This window comes from Microcebus murinus, chromosome 2, assembly GCF_040939455.1.
Source record: "Microcebus murinus isolate Inina chromosome 2, M.murinus_Inina_mat1.0, whole genome shotgun sequence".
Taxonomy (NCBI): domain Eukaryota; kingdom Metazoa; phylum Chordata; class Mammalia; order Primates; family Cheirogaleidae; genus Microcebus; species Microcebus murinus.
Genome location: NC_134105.1, coordinates 4,421,133 through 4,438,451, shown reverse-complemented (window position 1 = coordinate 4,438,451; position 17,319 = coordinate 4,421,133). Strand labels below are relative to the sequence as shown.

Sequence of the window (17,319 nt, the reverse complement as noted above, 5' to 3'; positions counted from 1 at the left end):
TCCCAGTGCCGTCCTGGGGCTCGCGTGTACTCCAACATAGCCGCCAGCGAGTGGGGGCCCCACAGGCCCTCTACCCCACGTCCCGGGTAGTCGCCCCGCTTTCCCGGCAGCCGTGGCTGCCGCAGTCCCGCCCCTTTCCAGGAGGTGAAGGCCGGAGTGACGGCGCCCCGGGCCAATGGCGAGGCTATGCTGAGGGGGCGTGCCCCGGAGGAGGTGGGGGCAGGTGGGTGTGGTCTCCCCGAGCTGGGCAGGAAGTCTGGGCGGGCAGCGCTGGGCGGAGCTGGGGGGACTTGGGGCGACAGACCTCGCCGGCATAACACTCACCTCCGTGTCTGCAGCACTCTCCGCTTCTGTCCTGGGCAACGAGAGCCGGCGGCCAGGTGAGGGCGCCGGGAAGTGCCGCCGAGCAAACGTCGGGTAGGCGGCGCGGAGGCTCTCCGGGCTGGCGGGGCCCCTTCCCCTCAGGGAGCCCGCGAGCCCGCGGGTTCAGGTTGGAGGGGTCGCCGGGCACGTGCGAGCCGCCCTCCCCCGGCGGGGGCCGGCGCCTCCTGCACGCCCCGGGGTTGCGGGCGCGGCGCCGGGCGCACCTGTGGGGCGCCGGATTTCTTTGGGGGTGGGGGCTGGGAAGATGCAGATCAACATGAGATTACGGAGTTACGGGCCGGATAACTGTCCTCGGAAGGTCAGGGGCAGCACACGCGGGCCGTTAGGCAGTGGGAGCTGGGAGTGGAAGGTGCTTCTCCATCAGTAGCCAAGTAGAAGGTTACTTGCAGATTGAACCCCCGGTGGTCATTGGAGCCAGGCCCTTCCTAAAATGGAGGAAGGGGACCGGGAGAGAGATGCCGAGAGGCTGCAGTCCCCTCCCCCACCAGCGGCCCCGCGTGCACTCATGGCTCGTGGCCTGCAGTTGTTCGTCTGGGTGTCCAGCCTATTGCTGCTCCGGAATAAGCAGTGACTAATATGACTTCGAGAAGGTGCTTACTTGAGCAAACTGCAGCAGAGCCGTTGGATAACCGGGCGACCTCGCCCAAGTTAGGCAATAGCTGCTCCCAGCTCCCCGGCTGGCCACCAACAGCCGGGCCCTAATCTGACTTAGAACGTATTTTAAGAAACTTCCTGTTGGTAGTTTCCTCTGAGATGTGTTCTTTCCCCTGGGCGGTGTGGTCCATTGCTTCACTTGCCTTTTGAGCCCACCTAGGCCCTGACCCCTCGGTCCACTTAATCTGCCCCTGGGGCGGGGTTCAATCGCAGCAGTTACAAGCAGTGAAGACTGACAATCATGCCAACCCTCCTCCCAGTCTGTGCTCCCTGAGCGTTTATGACATTGGAGAGTAGTTTTTCAGTCCACTTCAAAGATAAGCTATATTTTATTTTCCACGTCATGAATGAAACCAAAAATGCTGAGGTATTGTAATAAAATTGTGTTTAAAAGTGCATGTGAAATCCACATAGTAAATCACAGTCGTAGCCTGGCAATGGAGCAGAGGGAAAATTGGAAATGGCCTGAGGGAACTTTTTGGGGTGATGAGAATCTTGTGCAAATATATAATTTTCCAAAATTTAAGATTAACAAAGATGTTAAAAACTAAAAAGTAATTTAAACAAGTTTGTCCTTTGGAACATAGATAAGAACTTGATACCTTTTTCTTGGCTAACGAATTAAACTCCATTGTTACATAGACAGCAAAACCACAGAAGTGATTTCAGTATCTAATTTTGAAACTTAAAAGTACACCGTTTGCTGCATCAGAACATTCTAGAGAAGATGTTGGAGACAAGCCCAGATAGATAATGGCTTCTGAACACTAATTCAATTCCTCGCATCTACTTCAGTTCTATAAGTTGTTCAGTTAATTTCTTCTTTGGAGAGCCCCAAGGGAAAAGAGCAAGAAACGGATTTTCTTTGAGGACTTGCCATTTGCTCTTTGTTGCTGCAATTTTTTAAAGGTGTTTTCGAAGGAAGCTTCTTCATTTAAAGTATCCTTGTGTTCAAAGACTCTTTCCTCTATTTACAAATCACAACATTTCATAAATAGGTTTTTTTAAATGAAGTAAAATGCCCTTGGAAAGAAATACTAATTAGATGTCATTATTGATGTGTCCTATCTTGTTCATGACCCAAATACTGTGAAATTTGAAAGGCCCAGAAAGTGGCAGCAAAAATCACAACACACATACCAAGGAGCTAATTATTCCTGACTCCAAACTCCAAATTTCTAACTGATTATCTAATATCAACCAATTGAACATGTTACTGTCACCTCAAATTTAATTTGATGAATTATATCCCAAACTTTTAATTCACTAGTGTACTATAAGCCAGATTTTTCTCCTGGTCCTCCCACCCCCTTCTGGATAATTCTTCTTGTGACCTTCATGTCCATTTGTTCTTGGTTCCTTTCCATTCCTGTGCCAGCCCTCATTGTTAACTAGTGACAACAACCAGTTTTAGACTTCTCCCTCCTGAACCATTCTGTGTGCATCAACATATTAATCTTTCTATTATAGTTGGATTTGACTTATCTCTGGCACACACATTTTTAGCCTTTTTTGCTTATAGGACAAGAAATCAACTGCTGGGATTTAAGGCCTTCCAGAGCTGGGCTCAATGTACGTTTTTAGGAGAACTCCCACTGCTTTCTAGCAGGCTTTTTTCAAACTCCACTGTAACCAACTTTCCTATATCCAGTATTTAGTCCAGTGCAGATTCTTTCTAGTCCAGGAACCCTAAGAAGTGATCCCTTGCATGAATGAGCAAATGCTGCATGGTGGTTTATAGAAAACATGAACTGTGTGTTTCCCCACAGAGATTCACCATGTCTATCCTCAAGATCAACGCCAGAGAGATCTTTGACTCTCGTGGGAATCCCACTGTTGAGGTTGATCTCTTCACCTCAAAAGGTATGTGCCACCTCAGTTTCCATAGTGCCTTCTACCACACTTCATTTAAAAATTTTTATGATGAAGCTTTAGGCAAGAAAAAGTCTGTTAACAGCTTTTCTCTTGTCTGCACATGCAAGTAGGTTGCGATTCCTCACTGAGGGGTTGAGGGATCATAGGTCATGGAGTCCTTGTCTTGCTGCTTTTTGGTATTTAAAACAGACCCCAAGTTGACTCCTAGGTCATTGAGGTAAGGAAGTAAGGCCAGACCTTGTCCCTAAAAGGACCCATCATTAGTTGCTGGCTAACAGCTTGCTGTGACTAAATAAGCAGATATGGTGTGATAGGATGGTCATTCTCTCTTGATAAGGAAAGGTTAGGGGAGTGCCTGCAAGTGTATATATAGCGCTCATCTGTATCCAGAAATCACTCTTAAACCAAGGATCAGGGACAGTTTTTACTTTTGGCCATTGAATCAGTCCAGAGCTCTTACTTTTACTTGGCTTAAAGTCCCCATAGGAGGAGTTTTCTCATATAAAAACACAATAGAATGGGGACTCTTAAAAACTCCCTGCTTTTTTTTTTTCTTACTTTAAGAAGAAAATCCAGTGCCTCAGTAGCCCTGTGTTACCTCCAACAATGACTCTGCTATCTTATTTTATAAATGGCCGTAGTGGGTGAGGTTGGAGAAGGAGATTCGGGCAGGAGCATCACTCAGCCAGGCTGAGCACATGGCGCTGCCACTCAGAGCTGAGTCACTGTGAGTCACAGGCCTAGCAATGGATAGAACCCCACCCTTCCTCTTACCCCGTCCCGTCCCCCTCAGCCAAAGAAGGGTCCTCAAGGCTCAACTTCATTGAGCAGAGACTACCTGTGTTCTGCCTTCAGTTATTTGCTGTGTGGGAGCCACTCTGAGTGGGGTTTTTTCTGAACACGTGCTTTGTGGTAAAAGCCAGGGGATCTCACAGGATGCCGAGAATGTCGTTCCTCAAATGAGATTGGCTTGCTTAGTCAACAGGTGGAAATTTCCGCTCAGAAATTAATGAACTTGAAACAACTATAAAAGATCCCAAATGCTATAAGATTGATGGGGCGGGGGGGCATTTTCTTTTACACATTTTTAAATGATTAAAATTAAAATATTTTGAAATTGAAATAAATGGAACTTATTTTTCTTGTGTGTCTTAATTAATGCTTTTCAGTGAACACGAAATGGTGGGTTTGTTTAGAGCCTTTCATCTCTCTCTCTCTTTAGAGCAGTTTTAGTTCACAGCAAAAACCGAGCAGAAAGTCCAGAGTTCCACGGGCCTGCCACCCCCACATAGACACAGCCTCCCCCACTATCCACGTCCTGCACCAGAGTGACGGACCTACGCGGCCTGTCGTCATCACCCAAAGTCCATAGACTTTGAGCCTCTTGTTTTCATCTCTTCACCTAATCCAGTGCAGGATGGATATGTAGGAAGCTGGGTTGTGTTTTAGGAAGAATGTGTGTCCTCATCACACATGCGTTGCAAGTGTAGCATGGGACACTGGCCGATCATTTGCTGCAAATACTTGGTTGGTCTTTTTTTCTTGGTTCATTTGCCTTCACACACCCACCAGTTCTTCACACTCCTCAGATGGGGAAATTCCTTCCACCTTTGAGAGGCTGCCTACACTTCCTGCTCCCCTAAACCTCTGCCCCATGTCGCCAGATATCTGTAGCACTTTTCTTGACACTGTCCTTGTGCCCTCTAAGATTTGCCATTTTTATGGTTCATAGAATAGGTTTAGCCAGATGGCTAGTTTCTGTATCTGCAAGATTGCCTGATTCATTGTTTATGTTATTAAACTCTATACCTTTTATTGGCTTTATTTTTTCCCCAGTCCATCCTGTTTTCCCATTTCCTACTGGGCAGAAAAAAACTCAAAATAGTTATTTATCACTGTCCATATTGAAACAGATGCGCTACAGAGATTTCCTGTTGAGCTGATTGACATTCCATTTTTACTTTATAACTTCAGTGTAGCTACCAGAACATCTTAAGTCCTCTGCATGGCTTGTATTATACCCCGCTGGACAGTGCTGCAGAGGGTGGTCCCTAGACCAGCTGCCAAGCGCCATCTACAAGCTCCTTAGACTCCGACTCTCGGATCTCCCCTATCAGAGTCTGCTTTTTTCTTTGTTTGTTTGTTTGTTTGTTTGTTTGTTTGAGACAGTCTCACTCTCTTGCCCCGGCTAGAATGCATTGGTGTCATCATAGCTCAAACTCCTGGGCTCAAACAATCCTGCCTCAGCCTGCTGAGTAACTGGGACTATAGGCACACACCACCACACCTGGCTAATTTTTCTGTTTTTTTGAGGAGATGGGATCTCACTCTTTCTCAGGCTGTTCTTGAACTCCTGAGCTCAAGTGATCCTCCCACCTCAGCCTCCCAAAGTGCTAGGATTACAGGCATCAGCCACCATGCCCAGCCAGAATCTGCATTTTATTTATTTATTTTTGAGACAAAGTCTCACTGCATTACCCGAGCTAGAGTGCTGTGGTGTCAGCCTAGCTCACAGCAACCTCAAACTCCTGGGGTCAAGCAATCCTTCTGCCTCAGCCTCCTGTGTAGCTGGGACTACAGGCATGCGCCACCATGCCCAGCTAATTTATATATATATATGTTTTTTAGTTGTCCAGCTAATTTTCTATTTTAGTAGAGATGGAATCTCACTCTTACTTAAGCTGGTCTTGAACTCCTGAGCTCAACTGATCTCCCTCCTGGGCCTCCCAGAGTCCTAGGATTAAGGTGAGAGCCACCAGGCCCAGCCCCAGAATCTACATTTTAACAAGATTCCCAGGTAGTATGTGTGCACATTAAAGTATGAGAAGCTCCACTGTAGACCATTTTATACTGGAGAAATCCATCAGCTTTGCAATAGAGTCTGCATTGCAGGATCATAAAAAACGTGATAGGCACGAAGCATAGAGGAGACAGTGTGAGTCATCTAGTTGGTAGGAGGAAGAAACAGTGTTCTCTGATGACAGATGCCATTCGTGAGTGGGAGGAACTTAGACTTGTGCAGTAATTGAATTGCTGTTATTTTTTTTCCCCTTCATCCAGGTCTCTTCAGAGCTGCTGTGCCAAGTGGTGCCTCAACTGGTATCTATGAGGCCCTAGAGCTCCGGGACAATGACAAGACTCGCTATTTGGGGAAGGGTAAGACCTGGAGCCCATAGCCACAGCCTCCCCACCTCTAGCCTGCTCCTGGCCCTTCCCAGACCCCTCCTACTCTGGGCGGGGCTTGCGTTTGCGGGTGGTAAGCCCAACTTAACTCACTGCTTAAAGGAGGAGCAGTGTTGGGAAAGTTGGCGTGTTGATTCCAGGGTTCCTAAGCCTGTAACCTTGGGGTGAAGAGTTTCAATGCTTGTTTTGCCTGCAGTTTGTCTCTAGTCTATGTAGTACTCCTTGGTTAGGGCAGGGAGCCCATGGGGAGGAGAACCTGTTAACTCACACTAAAGCAAAGCATGCCCTTCTCTCAGAAAGGCTCTGTGGGCCTTCCAGGCCACCTGCCTCTTCAAGGACAAGAAAGTATCTAAGGAAAGTCTAACTAAGAGCTGACCATTAATGATGACCTACAGATGAGTCATTGTGGTTTGGGACCATTTTTTCTTTCTTTCTTTTTTTTTTTTTTGAGACAGAGTCTCACTCTGTTGCCTGGGCTAGAGTGCCGTGGCGTCAGCCTAGCTCACAGCAACCTCCAACTCCTGGGCTCAAGCAATCCTCCTGCCTCAGCCTCCCGAGTAGCTGGGACTACAGGCATGCACCACCATGCCTGGCTAATTTTTTCTGTATATTTTTAGCTGTTCAATTAACTTCTTTTTTTTTGGTAGAAACAGGGTCTTGCTCTTGCTCAGGCTGGTCTCAAACTCCTGAACTCAAACAATCCTCCCACCTCGGCCTCCCAGAGTGCTAGTATTACAGGCGTGAGCCACCATGCCCCGGCCTTGGACCATTTTTTCTGTTGCCTGATTCACAGAAGCTCCCTGGCAAAGCCAGCCCCTGGTTGGCTGTATTAAAATTGACTTGTTAGTGTTGGTGCACCTTTCACCCTTCTATAGGTAGACCCTTTGCGACCAAATTACAGAAAAGCATGTAGCATTCTAATTGGTTTTTTTTTGGGGGGGGTGAGGCAAAAAAATTCAATAGCACCATGGTTTGTGGTCCTCCAAAGGGCCACAGTGCAGTAATAGATGTGTATGTGGTATTAACATTTAGCAGGGAGCAGATAGGGGAAAGGTCTAAAAAGGCTACAGGGGCGGGTGGTAAGGAAACACGGTGGAGAAACACGGAGGTTAGAGTTGCAGTGACGGTGCCGGAGGGAGGCTGTGCCCTCAGTCCCCCGTGGTACCGCAGAGAGGGCTGTCCGCACGTAAGCATGTCACCACTGTTCAGTGGCCTGCGTGGGTACTCGTCTGGAAACGAGCTCTCAGTAAGTCAGCATTTGCGGGCGAATGAGCGCATGGTCCCTGAAGTACTCTTCTCTGCCTTCCTGTTTCCTTGCTTTCTCTCACTTCCGGTCCTTCTTCACCTGTTCTCTTCTGAGTCTCATTTTTCCTTCTTCGTCCGTGTCTACTGGGCAGGCGTCTCCAGACCCGTTAAGTATATTAATGAGTTCCTGGCACCAGCTCTGTGCACTCAGGTAACTCGCTGGGCAGACTCTAGTTTCTGCAGCTGGCGTGTCCAGCGCTTGGTCTTGCAGCTAACCCCCCGGCAGCTGGTTCTGAGTGCGTTGCCCTTTGTGTGGCTCTAACCCCTGGGCTGCTGTGTGAGAGCACTCAGACTGGGCCGGGCAGTTCTGTGATTCGGGGGTGGGGGGGTGGTTAAAGAGGCCCCATGGTCCGTTTCTTGGCGGGCTCTGGGTCAACAGCATCAGTAGTTCTCTCTAGCAATACTGCTCAAGCCTGTTTCTAAAAGTAATGTCAGTAATTTGATGTGATTATTCCTTCTAGGTGTCTCAAAGGCTGTTGAGCACATCAATAATACTATTGCGCCTGCCCTGGTTAGCAAGGTAGGACCTGCCTTCTGAAAACTCACGGGTATTAATGCCATCAGAGCGTCTCCCAGGCCCAGGGGCATTCCTGTTTACGGAAGAGCTTATTCTGAGAGCTGCTGAAACCAGCCGGATTCCCTGTCTTGCATGAGAACAGTCCATGCATGTCGTAACTCTAACATAGCCCGCTGCCCGTGTGTGTCCACTGCTGATAGCACATGGAATTGGATCAAAGGAATGAGGACTTTCTCAGAGCCATGTTGTTGGGTGTTTTTTTTTCTCCTGCAACTATCTTGACCTTTCGGAAATTGAGATCCAGAGTTTAAGAGCGGCTCTCAGGGGTGTTGGAGGTAGTGTCTGTGTTGACTAATTTCTCATGAACTTTGGAATTATTTACTATATTTCTACTGACTTTGCTTTTAACAGTAGAATTCCTGTTAAATAAAATCCTACTTGAAACCTCAATGTAGAACAGGTAAAAGTAGAGCTGCTGTAGGTAAAACAGGGCTGAGGCCCCAGCAACCCAAGTAGCTCAGCAGGGTTTTGTCTCATTTTCCTCCTGGTGGCCCACCCTTCCCTATGTGATTCCAGTGGAGCTCCCTGGATGGGAACAGTTTAAAGACCCCTGTCTAGAGGAGCTTGCCAAGCCCAGCCTCAGCCTCCTTGTCTAGTCCCTCCCCTTCTTGAATTTCTCCCGTATCTGATGGAAAATGAGATGATTTTTGTTTTCTCTGTCCCCAACTTGCTTTTTGGGGGTAGAGGATGAGATCTCATGTTTGCCAGGCTGGCCTCAAACTCCTGAACTTAAGAGATCCTCCCACCTCAGCCTCCTGAGTAGCCAAGATGCAGGCCTGCACGCCACTGTGCCTAGCCCCAACTTGCTGATTTTTGGCCTGGCTTTTGGGGCCCTCTGTAATTGCTCCCAACCCAAGTGGTCCCCAGTGGAAGTTTCTCATTGCTGCTCTGCCTGCACACGCCCTGTGTGCCAGTCTCCTGGGAACCTCCACACACACCTTATTCTTCATCCCTTACGCAGCATGACTGCGTCCCATGACGCAGCATGAGGGATGCCCCCTCATTGAGCAGGGCATCCCTTGACGTTTGTTTTCCCGTGGGGGAAGCATACTTCACTGTTGGTGCGGATGGACCTCTGAACCTGTCTACCGGGGTGACTGCTTGCTTTTTCTAGGGATGCCTTGTCGAAAACCACAGAAGACACCAATTTGTTAACATGGCATGATGGGGTTATAGATGAAATTCTTGGCATGTTTTAGTTTTTATATAAAGAACATGATATATATAGAGCCATACACTGTTATGATTCATTTATGAAGTTTTAAAAGTAATGCTGGTTTTTATTTAAAAATTATTTTGAGCCAGTTCTCAAGACATCAGTTTTATTACTTCATAGTCTCACCGAAAACACTCATTTTGCTCAGTCATCAGATGTTTTGTTAAATGATTTTGGAATCTGGAAACCCTGCCTCCCCGCAGGATGGAGGCTCACCGTCATTCAGGTGGCCGAGAGCGGGCACCAGAGCTTACCTTTGAAGGGAGCTTTGATGTTGGTTTATGGCCCACAAAACTCAACGGTTGTTGGTGGTGACAGCCTGCATGCTCCACAGCATGCACCAGACAGCCGTCTGGTGTGTAATGCGACTTTGGGCGCCCAGCTGGACTCCACTCCCTGTGCTAGTGAGGAAGTGTGTCTCCGAGCCGCCACGTCTGTTACCGTGTGGGTGAGAGGTGCCAGAGACTGGCAGAGCAAGTGAAAGGCAGTTTCGTGCCTCCCCAATGATTTTTCTTTTTTCTCCTTTTTTCTTTTTTCTTTCCTTCCTTTTTTTTTTTAACCTATTAAACAAACGTAGCACACAGAATTGAGTTTGTGCACAGTTCCAAAGTTTTATAGATTGGTGGCAGGAGTGTGAAGGTTATGTAGATAGAGCAGCGCCTGCCCCTTCTGAGCGCTTTTCCTTCCCTCTCCCTTGTAGAAATTGAACGTTGTGGAACAGGAGAAGATTGACAAACTGATGATCGAGATGGACGGAACAGAAAATAAATGTGAGTGGCCCAAGGTGGAATCTTTGATGGGAAAGATCATGGAGTCTCTTGAAGACCTTTTAAAAAACTTCCGGTTTAGTCAAACCAGAAGTCTAAAAAAAAAATAAAATAAAAAAAAGAGAGAGAAAGAGAATTCCGGGAAGGGATCATATAATCCCCTAATGATGCACTAAATGACAATATATGGTCTCTTCCTGTTTCTGGGCTTCCCCTTAAAAAAATCACATTTTTAAAAAAACACGGGAGCATAACCAGGTGATGGCAGCATGTCTACATGGTTACTCAAGAGGTTTGCACTTTAAACCAAGCAGTTTGTGGAATTTGCTAGAGTTCATCAACAAAAGAAGGGGCTCTGACTTAGGGGACAAATGCAAATGGGGCCATGTGGAATGCAGTTTGCATTTCTAGTTTGAACATTGAACATGAGGTATGAAGGGGGAGAGGAGACGGTTCAGAATGCAACTTAAGATGCTACGTGGTACGGTGGCACTGACGGGTAGCAGGCCTGCAGAGGAAAGGTTGGTGAGTAAGAAACACCGTTCTCATTTCTCTCCGTTCTCTTCTGTTCTAGCTAAGTTTGGCGCAAATGCCATTCTAGGGGTATCCCTTGCTGTGTGCAAAGCTGGTGCTGTTGAGAAGGGGGTGCCCCTGTACCGCCACATCGCTGACTTGGCTGGCAACTCCGAAGTCATCCTGCCAGTCCCGGTGAGTGGCTTATTGGAACTTCCTGAGCAAGCAATTGGGGGTGTCAGCTTTCTCTGTGCCTTGATCTCCTACACATGAGACCCCCAGCACAGCTCCCCTGCCCCTCGCTAAGCATGACCTTGAGCAGGTGACTCAGCTTCCCTGCACCCCAGGTTCTTCATTTGTGACAAGGATGGCAGTTGTACTTCCCTTATTAGGCTGCGAGTGTTAATTGACACAGTGGTGAGTGTTTCTCCTGATGAGAAACACTGCAGTTAGCTAAAGAGACCTGGTGAGAGCCAGGTGTGGAGGCAGGCACCTGTGGTTCCAGCTACTTGAGAAACCAAGGTGGGAGGATCGCTTGAGCCCAGGAATCTGAGACTAGCCTGGGCAATACAGCAAGACACCATCTCAAAAAAGAGAGCCCTGGTGAGCCTTTCACAGCTGCCCGTGGCCCCACTCTTGTTCCCTGAGGCCCAAGTCTTGAGCTTATCTGTGAGCCAGGTGACTGGACGCGAGGGGCTTGCTGCTCCGTGGGGCTGTCTGGGCCTGGTGCCATGCTTCTCTGCCCTGCCCCTCCCCAGGCTTTCAACGTCATCAACGGCGGTTCTCACGCGGGCAACAAGCTGGCCATGCAGGAGTTCATGATCCTCCCCGTCGGCGCGGCAAACTTCAGGGAAGCCATGCGCATCGGAGCGGAGGTTTACCACAACCTGAAGAACGTCATCAAGGACAAATACGGGAAAGATGCCACCAATGTGGGGGACGAAGGCGGGTTTGCTCCCAACATCCTGGAGAATAAGGAAGGTAAAGGCGCCAGAGGGGCCCCTGGGCTGTGCCATCTCCCTCCCTCGGGAGGATCTTCCATGCGGCCACCTTGGGATAGGCATCTTTCTACCTTTTGTTCAGAAAAGTGGTCACGTCATTTTAAAGGAGAATAGAGGGAATGTCCTTATTTATTTGATTGCTGAATGCCCTGCTCATTGTCGAACTAGGCAGGTTGGGGTATAGAAAGACAGTTTATTACTCACGATTCCTGCTGACCCTGCGATGGCAAAGGCTTGAAATCCTCTGTGTACGTGAACGTCCTCTTCGTTCAGTTCTGCAACATGATCAATAACTATTTTAGTAAATTCAACCAGGGCAATCATTCAACAGGCTATGTTTTGTTTTGGTTTTGCTTTGAATCCTTAGCTTGGTTAAGTGTGAAAATTCTAGCAAGTACAAAAGTCTTGGGACAAGAATTACTCACTACCAAGTTCTATGTTCTGGAAGGATAAACAATGCTTAAGCATATTTCTGTTGCCTTCAAAGGCAACTAGTAAAAGAAAGAAAATAGTCTGTTCGTTGATCCAGCCATAGGAGATTGCTCATATTTGGCCATTTTTGTTCTATAAAAAATGTCCTTTCCCATGGTTTTGCCCCATAGCTTGAGGATCTTTGGTGTCACAGGAGCCAAGTGCCTGTCTGCTTTATGGGCAGGTCAGCATGGCCGGGTGAGGCAAACCCCGAGTCCGAGCTCTCGTGCACAGCCTGGGAGAGGCTCTTGCTGGCCGGGCTCCCCTTGGATCCCCGCCTCAGCTCTATTTAAAGCCTATTCCTTGGGACAGCTGATCTCAGCTGGTCACTGTAACTGTATCTAGGCCAGCACAGCTGTTCCTGAGCAGTAAATTTGGGAGCATTTCTCAATGGGAAAGACTTTTCCTAGTAGCTACACTGAATTTCCCGACTGGTGATGCACTAAGGGCTCCGACCAATGGTTTCTTGCCCCAGAGGAGAAAAAAGTAACTGATGTCATCAAAACTGATGGTTGGGCCCAAACACCACTTGCTCTTTCTGTTACAGTCCCTGTTGGGCAGCTATTGGAGGGAAATTTTATCTTTACCTGCTTTCCAAACTAATTGCCACCCTCTCTCTTTCCAGCCCTGGAGCTGCTGAAGAACGCGATCGGGAAAGCGGGCTACACCGATAAGGTGGTCATCGGCATGGACGTGGCCGCCTCCGAGTTCTTCCGGGATGGGAAGTATGACCTGGACTTCAAGTCTCCCGATGACCCCAGCAGGTACATCACACCTGACCAGCTGGCCGACCTGTACAAGTCCTTCGTCAGGGACTACCCAGGTGAGTGCTTCTTTCGCAGCTGCGGCAGCTGGCGATGGCTGCCAGGCCGAGGTGGGGGTGTCTGCTGCACACCTCCCCTCGGGACCCGTGCCTGGGCTGCACGCAGCATACACACATGGGACTCATAGAGGTTCCTGGTGTAGCAGAGGAGTCTCAGGAGAGGGTTCTTCAGGTGCCAGCGATGACTGCAAGTCATTCACAGTGCAGTTACTTCTGTCCCCGTTGCAGCAGCTTCACAGAGACCAGGAGTCAAGCCTTGAGAGTCACGGGGGCTGCTTGTTACTGATATGTGTGATGCTCGCTGTGAGCTGGCTCCCTTCTAGGCTCTGGGCGTCCTTTAATGCACACAGCTTAGGGACTGCTACTGCCCTTTTGCAGGAGAGGAAGCTGAGGGACAGAGTGGTTTAATACCCTGCCAAGGGCGTGCAGCAAATGATGGAGCAAGAATTCTGACCAGGAGGCCTGGCTCCCGAGCCTGCATTTTAGCACCACACTAAGTAACCTGGTCAAGGTTGGCCACGACTCTCACTCAGGTCTTCACGCTTCTGAAGCTGCTCCTTTCTTATTCTCAGTGGCACTAATCTCTGACCACCTTAGGCAGGTTAATATTCTCTTTTTAAAAAAATCTGTGGGCCCAGGATTGTGGGCCCCTGTGCCCTGCTGCAGGAGTGGGTCGGTAGGGCAGCGTGTTTCCAGGCTGAGTTGGGAGCTGTTCCTGTCCTGCAGGTGAGAGTGGCAGGAGGGCAGGCGAGCTGAGCTGAGAGGCAGGTGAGGCTCTGGGCGTTGCGGGGCAGCAGATCGGGAGCACCGCCCTGAGGGGCTTGTCTCTCCTTCCTTAGTGGTGTCTATCGAAGATCCCTTTGACCAGGACGACTGGGGGGCTTGGGAGAAGTTCACGGCCAGCGCAGGAATCCAGGTGGTGGGGGACGATCTCACCGTGACCAACCCGAAGCGGATTGCCAAGGCCGTGAGTCAGAAGTCATGCAACTGCCTCCTGCTTAAAGTGAACCAGATCGGCTCTGTGACCGAGTCTCTGCAGGCGTAAGTGTCCTCCCAGGAGAGCGGCTTTCACACTGCTGGGGACTGGGAATCGGAACTGGGGCTCCTTTGTTCTGGTGTTGGGGGGCCCGGCTGACTGAGCTGTGCACACCATTGTGACCGGTTTCATGTTTGAACTCCAGGTGCCTTTAAAGTAAGCGAGCGCACCAAGGGGCTAGGGCGTTGAGCAGTGGTGGCCAAATCCTGACTCCTTTGTGGCCCTAGACGTGTGGCTTAATTTCACACGGAAAGGGCTGTTGAGTGAATGGACGCAGTGAAGGGCTGTCAGACAAGACTAGTCTCTGCCCTCAAGGGGAAACAAACCCAGTGTTTGAGCCATGCCTAGAGGGCTGCAGAGATCCTTGGGAAGGAGTTTAGAGGAAGGTAAGGGTTACCCTCTTGCTCTCCACAAACCCCTAGTTGTTGAGAGCTCTAGCTCCTGTTGGTGGCCCCTCCATCGGTCTCCTGCCAGCACTGAGGAATAATGGCATCGGGTTTATGGTAACAGACGTGGGGTCATGCCATGTGGGTTGTTTCTTGGCTTCCAGGTGCAAGCTGGCCCAGTCCAATGGATGGGGCGTCATGGTGTCTCATCGTTCTGGGGAGACTGAAGACACCTTCATTGCTGACCTGGTGGTGGGGCTCTGCACTGGGCAGGTAAAGGCATGCTTAGAATGGAAGGTTCTCTTTATTTCTCTTCTGACCTCAACTTCCTGGGAAGACCCTGGGGGTGGTGCTCGATAAAGCTGTTGGCGGGGGGTGCTGCGTTTGCCTTCTGTGTACCTGCTACGGTTCATGAGCCTGAATAGGATCTGGTTGTGTGTGCCCTGCCTGTGTTCTTACCCCCACCTTCCTAGGGTCAGAGATCCTTCTGTAGAAAGTCGCTGTGGCATGGTACCCCTCCCCTTGCCCGAAATGCCCATGAAGACTCAGTGTCCACTACAGGCAAATGTGACCTTTCTTTTCTCCTTCTAGATCAAGACTGGTGCACCTTGCCGATCTGAGCGCTTGGCCAAGTACAACCAGCTCCTCAGGTAAAGGGGGTTCCCGATACCATGGGCCTCTGGTTCACCCACTCAGGCGTCTGCACTGCATGTGGGCACCACCCTCCACCAGGAGCACGTGGCTCTGGGGGCATGTACAGAGGGTGCCCAGTGCTGGGGCCTGAGCAGGGTCGGTCAGGGTGGAGCAGTCAGGCATATACCCTAACTTAGGGCACCTGGCAACACCAGCCAGCAGTGGGAGCCTGTTCCGCACAATGCTGCCATCTTCTGGCGGCTCCCTGTTGACAGTTCAACCACAGTGGGGTTTTTTGTTTGTTTGTTTGTTTGTTTGCTTTTTATTCTTTTTTCTTTTTCTCTTTTTTTTCTTTCTTTTTTTTTTTTTTGAGACAGAGTCTTGCTTTGTTGCCCAGGCTAGAGTGAGTGCCGTGGCGTCAGCCTAGCTCACAGCAACCTCAAACTCCTGGTCTCAAGCAATCCTCTGCCTCAGCCTCCCAAGTGGCTGGGACTACAGGCATGCGCCACCATGCCCAGCTAATTTTTTTCTATATATATTAGTTGGCCGATTAATTTCTTTCTATTTATAGTAGAGACGTGGTCTCGCTCTTGCTCAGGCTGGTTTTGAACTCCTGACCTCGAGCAATCCACCCGCCTCGGCCTCCCAGAGTGCTAGGATCACAGGCATGAGCCACCACGCCCGGCCCAACCACAGTGTTTTTTTAGAGTTGTAAGAGCCCCTTAGTGATTATCCTTTTCAGCTCATTTACCCTGGTTTTGTGGATGTGGAGCCAGGACTTAGATGAAGAAAATTGGCAGATGGCTGGGTTTCCACTATTTAGTGTATTGGGTTTTCTGGTTTCCCCCCCTTTCTTGTCTCCCTGTCCTTGGGGAGCCGCTGGGCACAAGGAGTCTTATACTCTCTCTCTCTTTTTTTTGTGTATTTATTTTTTCCTTTTTTTATTTCAGAATGTTATGGGGGTATAAACGTTTTGGTTACATAAATTGCTTTTGTACTATTTGAGTCAAAGTTATAATTGTGCCCGTCACCCAGAAACTGTGCATTGTACTCATTAGGTGTGAATTTACCCATCCCCCCTGTCCCCCACACCTGATTGATTTCCGATGAATATGATTTCCACATGTTCACATAGGTGTTGGTCGATTATGTCTCCCACTTTAGTTACTTTTTTATAGACTTACAGGGAAAAGGAACACCCAGTTCATAAGTTCTCCTATGTTATCCCTTCTTTAAACTTTATCCTTGAAATTTCCAAACCTACATAAAAAAGCAGAGTAAAGACTTTTCACATAAAGACTTTGACATAACCACGCTTCCATTTGGTTGCCCAAGATTAGTTGCGATTCCATGTATCAATACCAAGTCTGTTCACTCACCTCCGATGGTCTGAGTGACCATCTTTTTTACATCAAGATCCAAATAGCACACCCATTTTGTCTTTTAATAAGGTCTCCTTTGTTTTTTCCCCATGCCATTATTTGTTCTTTTGTTTTCCTGGAAAAGCATTACAATTTTTATATTCTAAGAAATAGCAATCGTGGTGTTTGCTACGTTGTCCATGAGAAACACTGAGAGTCAGTGGATAGCACATTGTGGGCTGAACTCGGGGGATGAGGAGAGCTGAATGCTCTTCTATTCCTGGCATCTCAGAGAAGCAGAGATTTAGAGAGTTCAAGAAGTTGAAAAGGAGAGTTCTGGGTTCACAACTCCTCGGGAAGGAGTGGGCTGTGTCTTGGATCACATCCAGGGTGGGAAAACTCACGGCATTGAGATTTGACTTTTCTTTTTCCCTCCCCCTCCCTTTATCTTTGTGCTTTCCCAGAATCGAAGAGGAACTGGGCAGCAAGGCCAAGTTTGCTGGCAGGAGCTTCAGAAACCCCCTGGCCAAGTAAGCTGTGGGCAGGCGCACCCCCAAATCCATCATCGCTTGTCAGCTAATTAGACCCCTCCCCTGATGTCAGCTCGGGCAGCGCAAGGCCCCCCGACCAGTACTTGCAGGGGCCTCTGGTAGTTAGACCCCCTCGCCCGCTGCTGTGGTGTGCTCACTGCTTCCTTAGAACTTCTACAGAAGCCAAGCTTGGCCACCCGGAACCCTGTTGGAAACCCTAGCTCTGTAATAATGTCATTGGCCCAAATCATTGTATTTCACCTCACTTTCCACCAAGTGTCTGGAGCCATGTATACCAGCAATGTAATCTTCGAGGTGGCCACGGGCAAGATCCCTAGTGGTTTTGTGCAAAATAAAAAGCCTCAGTGACCTGTGAGAATACTGTGTGTGTGTCTGTAGAACAATCTCAGTCTGTATTTAGTGTTCATGGGCATGGCAGTAGTGGTAGGCCTTTGAGAACTAGAGGTTTCGTGTCCTGACAAAAAGGGATGAGGGGCCAGGCGCAGTGGCTCATGCCTGTAATCCTAGCACTCTGGGAGGCCGAGGCGGGCGGATTGCTCAAGGTCAGGAGTTCGAAACCAGCCTGAGCAAGAGTGAGACCCCG

At 49.0% G+C, this 17,319-nt stretch overlaps 1 protein-coding gene across 2 annotated transcripts; it reads left to right on the top strand.

The window, feature by feature from the left end:
• The first annotated feature begins 227 nt into the window (after nucleotides 1–227).
• Nucleotides 228–17,094, top strand: ENO1 (enolase 1). 2 transcript variants are annotated; one of them, XM_012791474.3, is made up of 12 exons: nucleotides 228–380; nucleotides 2,808–2,901; nucleotides 5,974–6,069; nucleotides 7,863–7,921; nucleotides 9,895–9,964; nucleotides 10,536–10,669; nucleotides 11,233–11,455; nucleotides 12,572–12,769; nucleotides 13,609–13,810; nucleotides 14,356–14,464; nucleotides 14,783–14,841; nucleotides 16,650–17,094. In XM_012791474.3, the coding sequence occupies exons 2-12, from the start codon at nucleotides 2,817–2,819 to the stop codon at nucleotides 16,717–16,719; spliced, it is 1,305 nt and encodes a 434-aa protein (XP_012646928.1). In that variant the 5' UTR covers nucleotides 228–380; nucleotides 2,808–2,816; the 3' UTR covers nucleotides 16,720–17,094. The 2 variants fall into 2 exon arrangements, with proteins under 2 accessions (XP_012646928.1, XP_012646929.1); XM_012791475.3 differs by having other exon boundaries at nucleotides 251–417.
• The last annotated feature ends 225 nt before the right edge of the window (nucleotides 17,095–17,319 follow it).